This window comes from Vicia villosa, unplaced genomic scaffold, assembly GCF_029867415.1.
Source record: "Vicia villosa cultivar HV-30 ecotype Madison, WI unplaced genomic scaffold, Vvil1.0 ctg.000060F_1_1, whole genome shotgun sequence".
NCBI lineage: Eukaryota > Viridiplantae > Streptophyta > Magnoliopsida > Fabales > Fabaceae > Vicia > Vicia villosa.
Window position 1 is genome coordinate 1,202,387 of NW_026704990.1, and position 13,580 is coordinate 1,215,966.

Below are 13,580 nucleotides of genomic sequence, written 5' to 3' on the forward strand. Positions count from 1 at the left end.
ACCTCTATTGCGTTGCATTTAAGTACAGGACATCACTCAACCTCAACTCCATTTCATTCAATCAAGGTTTCTCACTTTCAAGCTTTTTCACAAGTTGATAAGTTTTCATTTCCCTCTTTTTTTTTTTTTTTTTTATTTGTGATGAATGCATTACTTAAATAGGTTATTTATGGCACATTAGATTGTGTTTAAAAGCGTAACTAGTCAGAGACCCGTGCTTCCGCACGGGTGAATTTATTTTAATATTGACGAAATAATTTTTTTAGATATACATATGAAAAACTCATATTTATTAGAAAAATACAATGAAAAATTTAGAAATCAAAATATTATAACAAAAAATAATTTGATATATGATGTATTTAGATACACATGGTAAAATAAACAATTATTAGATAAACTAAATCGTATTAAATAATTTAAAAAAAACTTGTGACATGGAAAAAGAAGAAAAAAATTGACATTTGAAAATAATGGTAATAATTTGATAGTGACTCGTAAGATAAAAAATTAGTTGTGTGAATAACTATGTAGTATTATTCTCTTTGATAAAGTTCATTTTTAATTTTATTGAAATTAAAAAATAGATTAATTGGTATTTTTAGTGATAATAAACAAATAGAATAGATAAAATATGTTCTAAATACAAAAAAAAAAAATCAATATATTTGGTGAGATGATGAACAATGGTACATCATCTAAAATACATAATCTTAAATGGATATTGGTCTTATGATAATTATAGGATTCCATTTGTAAAGAAAGCATGAATTTTTATAGGATTTATCTAACATTACAAATATTTACGAATATTACTAATAATTATAAATATTTATAAATATTTTGTTGATTAAAATAAAAAATGTATAATGGTGAAAGTGACCCATAAAAATAGCAAATTTGAGTGATTCTAATTTTCTCATTCATTTCATTATTTTTATCATATATATTTTATTGTATTAAATAATCATAAAAAAAAAAAAACGTGTTGATAGTGGCCCGTCATAAAAATAAGAATATTACCTCTCAAGTTAAAACAATATTAAAATAAAATAAATATTGCGTTGATAATGACCCGTCCGATAATAAATTTTTTAATTTTATTAAAATTAAAAAATAAATTATTTTTTAGGGATAATAACTAAATAGAAAAAAATTAAAATGAAAGGAAGAAGGTGTGGGATAAAATGTGAGATAAAATTGAAATTTTAATTAAGATAGAGAAAGTGTGCAATGGTCGGTTAAAATAAATTAAATATTGTGTTGATAGTGACCCGTGAGATAAATAAATATTTAGTTTTATTAAAATTAAAAAATAGATTATTAATATTTTTTGTGATAATAAGTAAATGTAGAAAAATTAAAATGAAAGTAAAAAAGTGTGGGAAAATGAAATGTGAAAGAAATTTGAAATTTGAATTAAGAGGGAGAAGATGTGTGTTGGGGAGAAAAAGAATTGAGGTTGCCAAGTGTCCAATGATGATTGAAAGCTAAAGTGAATTTGTTAATTACTAAAATATCCAAAGTGTAGTGTAAAAATAATTTAAGAGAAGGATATTTTTGGAAGTTTGATCAATCTTTTATTAATGGGTAGATAGTAGATGGATAGATTTGTGATGTATGTATTTAGATTTTTTCAAGTTTAGAGCTTAGGGCATATGATCTGTTTTGTATGTTCGTTTTATGCTTCTCTGGTTTTGTTTAGATATTGGATTCCGCACTCTGCGTCTGGAAGAAAAAAAATTCAAATTACCTATTATGTATTATTTGTTTGATTTTCCTTGTTCTGTCCTCTGGGTTTGCCTCTTTTATTATGATATGATTTTTCTGGAGTAATTAAAGATAAATGTATGACAACCAAGACAGATTGAAACATGGTAAGAGTGTCCTAACACGCTTCTGTTTGGAGGGAAAAAGCTAGAATCTCTCGTCTAGCCGCTAGTTCCACTTTACTTGATGGTGAAACATAATCTTCACAAGTTTACGTGTCTCTGACATCGTCTCCCAAAAACATGAGTCCCCTATTATTATCTCTGATGCCATAGAAGTCCTATAAGTTTGTTATTGAACCTCTCTTTGTCGTTCCTAATGTTTTTCCAAAAGACCCCTCAGAATTGTCACTACTTTCCTAGCTAGATACATGTGGGATTGAGAGGTAACATAAATATGTAATTATTCTTTTGAACATTTGTGTTATAAGATTTGAGATTTTTGACAATGGTGTTTTTTATATAGTACCGTTATACGTTGAGATGTATCAACCATGGTAGAAAGATTGCAAAATTGTTGAGCCTAAAAAATATGGTTTCAAGATGTTATACATGCATATGGGCTATAAGATTTATGCCGAAATGGGTATGGTTATATTAACAATGGTACATTGTCTGCTTTTGCAGAGAGATGGCACGCACATACATTGTCATTCCATCTTTCAATCAGTGACATGTCCCTTACACTTGATGATGTGTCATACCTCTTAGATTTTACGATCGCGTGAAGATTATTAAACTACTTCACATGCAGTTGACTTGACGCACCAGAGAACGTCATGTAAGATTTTCATTCTTGGAAACGTTATATTGAGATCACTTAGCTGATGAAGTGGAAGTTAATGTGGTAATGATGCATGGGTTTTGTATCACAAAGGATGTGCATTCAGGGCATACCTTATGTTTTTGGTTGGCACATCCATATTTGTGGACAAAAGTGTAACCTATGTTGATGTCATCTATCTCAAATACATTATTGACTTGGAGAGGATTTGTGAGTATAACTAAGGTAGCTCTTGTTTGATTTACCTCTACTTCAAATTAGGTGAAGCAACTAGTTCATGTTCATATTATCATTTGCAGATAATCACAATATCAATCATGAATGAAACATTTTAAAATAAATATTCTTTTATCATGCCTTTGTTCTGATTTTGTCATCAACCTGAACTTTTTGATTCATATGCATCTGAGTTTTCAATCCATTTGAATCATCTTCACTTTAATTGTAATAGACAAATATTCGAACAAAAAAATTCAAAATTTCTCAAATTTTTGTCCAAACGGTACTCATGTGTTGGAACTTGAACATTAATAAAGAATTTAAATAATTGAATCAAATTTCATATGTTTTGACGAGCTTTATCCCTTGTCTCAACATCCACCCCTGTAGAAAACCTTGGCATGTTCGGAGGCTAGTATCGTGGGAAATTAGGATTTGAGTCCTTAATATGTATCTGAGATAGAAATTCTTTCTTAGCGACAATAATAAATCGTTGGGTAAGCTTATGTAAGTGAAGTCTTTGCTTAGCGAGTAGATGATCTCACCCAGCAAAATGTCTGCAAAATTGGCAAAATCTGATTTTACCTGTTTCAATTCACAAAATAAATTTTGCATAAAAAAATTTAAAATAGAAAAGTTAGGTTGCATATGAAAATTATTTCTCAATATCGATTCAAAACCTTGCAAATGTGTTATAGTTAGCTACTCCTAAAGAAACATTATGCATGAAAATGATCATCAATATTAAAGCATAATTAGAACTTCATAAAACACCATGATCGAGATTGATACAAGAGTATTTCTAAGACTACATCTAAACAAAAAAAAAGATAAATTAACTACTCTACTCATAGTAGTTGTACAATGACGATCTAGAGGAAAGAATTTGAATATCTATGTCGATTTCTCAAACAACGCTTTCAATCTTCCTTTTTTCTTTCTCTTCTGTTGTATTTTTGTACTTTTCTGATGTGAAAGTGTGATATAAAAAATTGTAACTAGAACTCTCCAAATGAATGGGTGTGACTGATATTTATAGAGTTATGTTGAGGCTTTCTCGCTTAGCGAGACCGTTAGCTCACCTAGCGAGTCTTCTTTTCTTCACCTCTAAGTCATGTTCAACTAATCCCCTAGTAGGTTTTTGCAGCCATACTTCGTTTAGTGAGCCTTCCTTTATCACCTTGCAACAAACTCTTATTTCACTATAAAGTAATTTAGTCAAGAAATCTCTGAACCACATTGTCTTGCTTAGCGAGGTAACTGTCTTTCCTAACGAGTGTCTTCCTTCTTTGTGAAGTAACTTGCGTTTGAAGTGATTTTTGAACTTCCATTATTGCTTAGCAAGACCTTTTTCTTTGCTTGGTGAGGAGATCCCTGAAAGGTTTGTCCTATTTTTGGCTTAGCTAGCTCTTGTCTTGCATAGCGAATGTTCTACTTTTTGGTCGGGCGAGCCCTTGTTTCTCCTGGAAGGTCTCTACCATTAAGCTTATAAACTTTGTAATTTCCTTGATTATTTTCGCATGTACTTATAAATAACATGGTTAAAAAGTTCACACAGGTGTTTTATGTCCTTTTTATGACAAATTAGAGATTTGTTTCGTGATTACTTGTGATATAAATTAATAAGTACTTAAATAAAATCAATAAATTTGGCATTTATCAAGCACACGCTTAATTTTACATTATTGATCTAATAAAAATAAATAAATAAATAAATAAATAAATAAATAAATAATAATCTTTAATATTTTTTGAAAAAATAAATTTGTATAAAATGATAAAAGAGTGTTTATTATTAACATATTTTTAATTTTCAAAATACTATAACAACATAGATTATATTTGTACAATTTGTTTAAACCCTTCAAATCCCTTCTTCTATACAATTGTTTAGTTCCCTCAAATTAGAACGATTTTGATTTTTGAATAAAAATAAATATCTTAAAATCATCATCGCCTAAATCCCTCAATCAAAGTCTTTATCTCTCCTCTCTTCCAAACTCTCAAACAAAGTCTAAAACTATATTTCTCCCTCTTTGCCATTATCAAAAAACAGAGAACAAATAATCATAGAAAAACAAATATTACACATAGCAAAAAGAATCACATAGAGACACATTGATACCATATTTTAAAAAAGACATAAAATCATACTTCTTCCTATGGTGGGCGGTATCCAACCAATTTATTAAACGGAAGTCTTTGTTGATAGGGACGACAATGAATGGGGTTTTGAAGTGTACTATAGTACTCGTCTCCATACCCACGATTTTAAAAAAATCTACGTACCCAAACTCATACCTGCGTGGACACCAACATGTATACTTGTCCTATACCCTCTAGGTACCTAATTACCTATACACATACCTATTTACTCGCATTTCTAATAAAAACTAATCGAACATATAATTTTAAGTTTTTAACAAAATTAAAAAAAGTAAAGATGTTGTTGAGTTAAGAAATAAATAAATATTTATATTAAAATGTGTGAAAGTTTAATAATGATATATCTAATAAAATTGATGAATTAACATAAAAGTAAAAATATATAAATTTAAAAAGTAAACAAATTATAATAGAAACTATAAGGACTATATATTTTGGAAATTGTTCTCACAGTTTATTCAAAGCTATAGGAATTAACAGGCATAATAATAAGGTGGACTCTAAAAAGGAGGTGATAGTCTCATTATGGCATAATGTTCTTGAAGCTTCTCATTATTTGAATCCAACTCCAGCTTCCTCCTTTTGACATTATCAATCTTCTCCCGGGTTTGTATGGTTTTAGAGGCCACATTTTTAGCTTCATCGAAAATTCCACTTCTATTCTCTTTACATTTCAGCAAGGCATCCTCTAACTGCAACTTCTCTTGTTGAACCTTAACTGCTTTTTCCTCCAGCAAAACAATCTGTGCTCTAATATCTTCAATTTCAACATCCATGACCTTAATCTTATCCCCATCAGCAATGATGGACTCTTCGAACTTCTTTATCTTGTTTTTAGATTCTTGAAGCTTGGATATTGAATCTTCATGGTCCACATTAAGTTGTTGAAGAGTAGCATTGCTCCGCTTTTCTTCATCGATATTGGTTAAGGCCTTGTTAAAGATTGTGGTGAAAGCAGTAATACCAGAACTTTGTTTCTCAGAAAGCTCATTAGCTCTATCATTGAGTTTATCTAGTAAAGCTTTCACATCTTCTTCAAGGGTCACATCATTGTTTAAATTTTTCAACAGGTTCCTTGAAAATGCCAATTGCCTTAATTCATCAAGCAGCATCTGGATTGACGCGTTCTGAGTTTCGGTAGATTCTGCTTGTGTTGTAGATTGAGAAGCCTGTGAAGTACTACCATGTTCATCAGATAAGAGTTTCTCTATGATTGCCCAAGGGTCTTCTTCAAGAGTTTTCTTGTATTCAGAGTAATCGACAGGAGAATGTTCTGGAGTACTTGATTTCTTTAATTTTGAAGAGTTTTCTTCAGTTTTTATTTGACCCTTTGAAGAAGAAGGTTTGCTTGAAGAACTTTCAGCAGCCATTGAGGAGTTTGGGTTTAGTTTGTTGGGAGCTTCTTGTAGTTGTAACAAATTAGTATAAGAATGAGATGGAATCTTCACTAATGATGGTAGTGATTGTTGAAGATTCTTAGTTTCCTGGTAGATTAAGATACAATTAAACATAAGTATTATTAAGGAATAAAGTACAGTAGTTGGCAATAAGAATGAATCTTATTTCAATTCATTAAGGAATTAATAAAAACCTCATATATCTTCAACTTGTTTGTTAAACTCAATCTTGTTGGAAAAGTAGAAGAGTGTGATTCATCAACACCAGAAGAGTCGTCTCTCTATTGAAAGGTAACAAAAATAAATGATAAGGTATTTGTTGTTTTAATTATTTTTCCGTCTTAAGGTGTAAGTATTACCTTAATTTCTTTATTGATTGACAATTCTGCATCAGAACTTCCTTTAGTAGAATCTTCCTCTCGAGACTTCAAAGAAGTACTATAATCAAGAATCTTAGATTTCACCATTTCTTTGGAGTTATCATCATTTTCCAAATTTTCTTTCTCTTGAGGATCGTCATGTACCTGAGTATCTTTAGAGGCTAGAGAAAGAAACGGTGAGTTTGACAGAGAAAAATTGACTATCTAATCAAGGAAAAAGAAATTGTGAGTTTGTCAAATAAAAACATCAAAAGAAACTTAACATACAACATTTGTGAGAGAATTTAAAAAGCTTCATACCGATTAAACAGTCCAACTCTTGGATCTGTATGCTCGTGCCTTCCTTGTCATTTGGTTCAATGTCAATGCCTTCTCCCTCATCATAGCCTTCAGCGGCCACTGAGGAGTTTGGGTTTAGTTTGTTGGGAGCTTCTTTTAGTTGTAACAAATTAGTATAAGAATCAGATGGAATCTTCACTGACTGTTGAAGATTCTTAGTTTCCTGGTAGATTAAGATACAATCAAACATAAGTGTCAATAAGGAAAAAAGTAGTTTTCAATAAGAATGAAGCATATTTCAATTCATTAAGGATTTAATAAAAACCTCATATATCTTCAACTTGTTTGTCAAACTCAATCTTACTGTAAAAGTAGAAGAGTGTGATTCATCAACACCAGAAGAGTCGCCTCTCTGTCGAAAGGTAACAAAAATAAATGATAAGGTATTTTTTTTTATTATTTTTCCGTCTTAAGGTGTAGGTGTAAGTAATACCTTAATTTCTTTATTGATTGACAATTCTGCATCAGAACTCCCTTCAGTAGAATCTTTCTCTCCAGACTTCAAAGAAGTACTATAATGAAGAATCTCAGATTTCATCATTTCTTTGGAATTATCATCATCTTCCAAATTTTCTTTCTCTTGAGGATTGTCATGTACCAGAGTATCTTTAGAGACTAGAAAAAGAAACGGTGAGTTTGACAGAAAAATTGACTATCTAATCAAAGAAAAAGAAACTGTGAGCTTGTAAAATAAAAACATCAAAAGAAACTTAACATACAACATTTGTGAGAGAATTGAAAAGGTTTCATACCGATTAAACAGTCCAACTCTTGGATCTGTAGGCTCATTCCTTCCTTGTCATTTGATTCAATGTCAATGCCTTCTCCCTCATCATAGCCTTCAACTGATCTCTCAAGTTCAATTTCCTGATACAACTCTTTTTCCAAGTCCTTGTCTAAATTGCTGGTGCCTAAAACCTTCTGACTTTCTGAGTAGTAAATTGGACAAACCCCACACTCTTTGATTTTTAAAAGGTCACCAAGTTCTCTGCCACTAGTTGTATAAGTTGTAATACAGAATTTAAAAGAAACCTTTCTTTCATGCCTTCTGAGTATGGTATCACAAAGGAATGGATCATACCAGACAAAAATGTGATCCATTTTCAAATCTGTAACCAGTTTAGGCTTCCACTTAGACTTATTTCCCACCTCCGTCCTTCCATCTTCCGAATAGCATTGACATAAGATTCCAACAAAGTATTCATGCTCATCTGTTATGCTAGATGGAGTAACAACGACTGCTAAAATGAAGCCCACCCAATTGCGAATGTCGACAGTTAAGGAGGCATATGTGGAGGATCTTTGTTTAAACTGACTTGGAATTTTGTCTACTGGCAGACATACCTCGGCGCTGTTATAATTGTAGCTGTGGGTTTGGAATCTGTACTTTCTCACTAATACATTGTGAAAGGCAGCACTTTTCATTGTTAACATGGCATCTTCTGTCATGCAGGCAAGGGAGGGTCCATCCAATTCCATCTTAATACTATTCTGAAAAGAAATGTATTTGTTCTGTCCAATCATGTTTACTGAAAAAGTCTTCAAAGTGGATACCGTCGTTAACGACAAGCAGTTGTCAGCCTGAAGCTCTTTGATGCTTAAAGGCAATTCTGGCAGACCTTGAAGCTTACTGCAATTGTTTAAAGACTGAACTTCTAGCTCTAAGAGGTATTTGATGCTAGCAGGCAACTCCTTCATATTGCTTCCATCTAGTCTTAATTCTTGCAATGATGATAAGGAGCTAATGTTTGCAGGGAGTTCAAACAAGTTACAACAGTCTTTCAAGTGTAGTAATGTTAATGAGCTCAGACCATCAAATAGGGCTTTTAACTTTGATTTAGTTACTACACTGCACTTAGAAACCCGAAGTTCAGTAAGTGCCAAGTAAGACAATTCAATCGGTAGACTTGTCAGATTTAAACCTTCTAGATTCAACGAATAAAGATTGCTCATATCACCAATTGATGGGTGCAATATTTTGATTCCTGTATTGCTCAAATCCAACCTTCTTAGTGCATCCGAAGACAACGAAAATTCCTTCAGACTGTAGCAACCTTTGACACTGAAGTTCGCTAGAGATTTTAAATGCTTCTCACCCATAAGACTTGACAATTTTTTGCACCCATCCAGTAGCAAAGTAACAAGTGTGTCCTTAGAAAAAGCAGAAGCCTGAACTTCAAGTAATTCTTCACAACCAGAAAGGCGCAACTGTTTGAGTTTTGGCGCCCTAGACAAATCAGGGAGGTTCTTCAACTTTTTGCACCCACTTAGGTCGATTGCCTCTAAATTCACAAGTTCCTGTAATAATTCAAAACGACACTTCAAATCCTATTAATATTCTCAAATTTAATTTACATTGGTCTTTCAAGCATCCATTCGTTTTCACATCATACAAAGGAAGCAAACAAATGAATAAAAACAAGAGAGAGCCCCATAAACCAAAATGAATTAGTATACAAGTACACACACCTGTTTCTTGAACCAGAGATGTTCAATGTTGCTGTGCGGCAAACAAATCTGAATCAGCTGCTCAGCGCGAACAGGTTCAGGGAGAGACTTCAAGGGATACCCATTCCATTCAAGGTATGCCAATTTTTCAAAATATAGCTTAAAATTTTCAGGAAGATGCACCGTGCCCAATTTCTTCTTACCTTTGGGGACGTGGAATTTAAGAAATCTCAATTCAGTCATCAAGTTGAATGTGTCAGCTTGAACTTCTAAATCTAGCTTTTGAGACAAATCTAATATTATTCCTTCAACTGCATCAATGCCCTAACAAATTCAAAGAAGTCACTACATTAGCAAAGCAAATCAACTATAACTTTATATTTAGAAAATGTTAACACTTAACACCCCATACCTTGTTATTTCTAAGTACATCGCAAATGTCTTTAGCATCTTTCAATCGGCGACGCTTTCCTCGATCATTATCTTCTTGTCGAGCTATATCAAATGCCATCTTTTGTAGTAAGCCATGAATCTGTATCGTATCACTGTTTGAAATGGATATAAGAGCTTTATTTTCTAAGACTTCTACTCCATTAGTTGCATTGAAATCACAGGTATTTAGTATCCTTGTGACCAAGTCTTTGTTTTCATCTTTGAAAAAGAATGCAATGTCTAGAAACATCTCCTTCTCTCGCCATGATAATCCATTATAACTTAGCTCTAGCACTTTTTGAATACCGGGGAAGGTTTCTCCTTTATTCTCATAATCATTCAACTCAGACACCCAAGACTTTGGTTTTTTTGATTTAAAATGTGAACCCAAAACTTTTAAAGCTAATGGAACACCACCTGCATATTTAACTGCCCTTTCCGAGACACGCTCGTAACCCTCTCTGGGATAGCTTTGCCGGAAGGCTCCTAAGCTAAAAAGCTTTAGAGAGTCTTTAAGCTCCCATGGTGTGACCTCATATATCTCGTCTACTCTTCCGCTAAGAATATCTTTGTTTCTCGTTGTGATGATGACTCTACTGTAATCTCCAAGGCCATCAAGTACTCCACACAAATCATCTAATTGTGTAGCATTATCAACATCATCAAGTACAATAAAACTTTTTTTACCACTGAGCCTCCTCTTAATGAATGTGTGTTGTCCATGAACGTTAGATGCAGTAATTTCTCGCTTCAGTAGCTCACTAAGAAGCTTATTACGAACATACATTTGTCCAAACTTTTCTGATTCTTCGCTTACATTTTCCAAGAAACATACATTATCATAATGGGCAAAGTTCTTGGCAAACATCTGTTTAGCCATGGTTGTCTTTCCTATTCCGCTCATGCCCCAAATTCCGATTCTTGGTATTGTTTTCAGTAATAATTCAATATGTGCATCCTTTTCATCAACTTTAACAAGGTTTTTCAGTTCATTAGGAAACATGAGAGACAACTTCTGCTTAACATCTGCCACAACTTCATGGATGACTTGAGAATAATCCCTGAAAGATAAAAACTAAAAACAAATTAAACTTAAAGGAAAACTTTAGTTTGGCCAATTTCTGAAATTTTATTTGAAAACAGGATCAGCCCCCTAAATGCGAGCATTTGTGTTGATGAATGATTCAATTGGACACCCAGAATCATCATATTATATTTTCATCAAAAATTCAGCATTAATATAACTACCTTTAATTTGAAAAGTTAATTACAAATATATAGTACAACATAAGATTGAATAAGAGTGTAGAGGAATTAAATTAAATTAAATTGTACTACCTTCGTCTCTAATATAAGACTCTCTAAAGTAAATCACAAGAATTAAGAAAATTGGTTGTAGTATTAATTTTGTTGACTATTTTTATAATTTTACAAGTTTATTCTTAAGACCGAGTATTATTTAATATTTGTGTAAGAGTATTTAATGTAGATAGTAGAAAAATTTGTAATATAATTAGGAGCATATATTTTAAAAAGTATTTAATGTACATGTGAACAGAGCTATGATGCATATGTACGCGTACGGTATCCAATACGGGGAGTGGTATCGGTACAAGATACGTCATTTAAAAAAAAAGGTACGAGCACCTTAATAAAAAATAAAGGTTTTCTATAAAATGTATGAATAGAGAACTAAATCGTTATGTTAACAACAAAACATTACTATAAAAGTTTTAAAATATCAAAAATAATATTAAGATACAATAACAAGAAATTAAAATACATAAACATACTAACTGTACAGATATTTGAGAAAACTACAAATTACATTCGAAATCGAATAATGGAAAAAAAAATAAAGCATCACGAATACGGTAAGTATACCCAGTACGTATGCTTATCCGGTATCGGTACTTGACCATTTTAGAAGTAACCATGATTAAGAGGAAGATAGTTTTTTTAAAAAGTAACAAGAAAAAAACTCAAGTCTTATAATTAAGGACCGAGGTAGTACTTACCTATATTTGCGAGAGTCCCATCCAGATATATTGGCAGCCGAAGTGAGAGCATCTTTCCACTCCAACACTTTGTCAAGATGAGATTTACTGCTGGCTAGTTCTCTCATGTATTTTGCAAATGCTTTCTGATAACTCTCTTTCTGATAACGTACATGTGATGGATCTACATCACAGAACACGGGTATAACTACCTGTCCATGAAGTTCTCTGCATTGGAGTATATGGAGGAGTTCATCCAAGCACCACTTTGAGGTTGCATAGTTTTCTGAGAAAACTACAAGAGAGATATGTGAGTCCTTGATTGCTTTGGCAAGAGAAGGTCCAACCTCATCTCCTTTTTTAAGAATATAATCAATGTATGTGTTGATATTGTTATCTGTAAGAGCTTGATGAAGCTGGGCAGTGAAGTTTTTACGAGTGTCCTCTCCCCTAAAGCTAATGAATACATCGTACTCTTTGTGAGAAGTAGGCATATATATTTCAGATAATCAATTAGTTATCACCACTTTTTCTTTTTTTAGCTTCTGTTTGGTGTAAACCAAGAAAGGGAAGAGAAGAGAGTGGAGGAGTTAATACAGATGATAACAGAAACAGAAAAGGAGTCTGGTTGCTTAGATCTGTTATAGAAAAACTCACTTGAAATAAATAAAACAGTAGCCCCTTTCTTTTATGGGGGAATACAAACCTGAGGGGTGGGTCCTACAATTTTTTACAGTATAAAATCTTTACCCATCGTAAAGTAGCTCTACTCTACCCATATTTTTGCAAGGGATAACAAAGAAATCTTCATTTTAAGTCTATTAAAAGGTGGGAAGAAAGGTCCACGAAAGAGGCTATTTTTTCTCTCTCCATGATTACTCTTTTTTCACTCATTTGTCAACGCTTTTGCTGAGGTGTTGACTGCGTCGTAGATATGAGAGAATGGGTCACGACGATCTGGAGTATTAACCACCACCCAACTAGATGGAGAGGATCCCTACTAGTCTGCATCTTTTACCAATAAACATGACGACAACTTGAGGCTCGTCGGTGTTAACTAATAATAATTTAATTAAATATTTAAACTAATAGGAGTTTAGACAAGGTACTCGAAAAAATCAAAGATTAAAAAATGGAATACAAAATTGGAAAATGTCTGTGTAGGTCCCTTCACCACCTTTCCCGCTAAACTTCGCAAAAAGTAGTGTTACTTTTAACATAGATTCCCTCCCATGTTTCTGTCTTGGGAGTAAGAACCGTGGACAACTTATGAAATTTTAAATTACTAAACTACTACTAAAATAGTCTCTAATAGTGTTATGAATATTTCAAATTTCAACTTTTCAAAATTTAATTTACTAACACTATCTCCTTTCTTCTCTCTTATTATGTTATGTTTCCAAAATCAAAACTTAAATTATAAGTCACGATATTATGCTCTTAATTATTAACTAGTACTTTTACATGTGCGATGCATAGGATAAGTTAAAAAGAGATATTGTATTTATTTAATTATAAAAATAAAAATAAAATATATTTTATATGTTATGAATATAAAAATAACAATTAATTTGTGGAATTGAAATTTTTGGAATTGGTAATTTGAAAAGAGTTGTATAAAAAAATAAAAAGATTTGAATAATTAAATA

At 32.1% G+C, this 13,580-nt stretch overlaps 1 protein-coding gene across 1 annotated transcript; it reads right to left on the reverse strand.

Annotated features, from left to right (window-relative positions):
• Window positions 1-5,365: 5,365 nt before the first annotated feature.
• Window positions 5,366-12,879, reverse strand: LOC131623352 (disease resistance-like protein DSC1). Its single transcript, XM_058894365.1, has 10 exons — window positions 11,953-12,879; window positions 9,915-10,995; window positions 9,524-9,826; window positions 7,807-9,352; window positions 7,488-7,669; window positions 7,320-7,406; window positions 7,016-7,217; window positions 6,695-6,876; window positions 6,530-6,616; window positions 5,366-6,422 (listed from the first exon to the last, which is right to left on the reverse strand). The coding sequence occupies exons 1-10, from the start codon at window positions 12,423-12,425 to the stop codon at window positions 5,439-5,441; spliced, it is 5,127 nt and encodes a 1,708-aa protein (XP_058750348.1). The 5' UTR covers window positions 12,426-12,879; the 3' UTR covers window positions 5,366-5,438.
• Window positions 12,880-13,580: the final 701 nt, after the last annotated feature.

What these genes read in the sequence shown, in the direction of transcription:
- LOC131623352 (XM_058894365.1), bottom strand. Translation starts at nt 12,425, where the DNA reads ATGCCTACTTCTCACAAAGAGTACGATGTATTCATTAGCTTTAGGGGA. An exon ending in TGGGACTCTCGCAAATATAG is followed by an intron (nt 10,996 to 11,952) that starts GTAAGTACTACC and finishes TTTATCTTTCAG; the next exon opens with GGATTATTCTCAAGTCATCC. An exon ending in CAATCAATAAAGAAATTAAG is followed by an intron (nt 7,407 to 7,487) that starts GTATTACTTACA and finishes ACCTTTCGACAG; the next exon opens with AGAGGCGACTCTTCTGGTGT.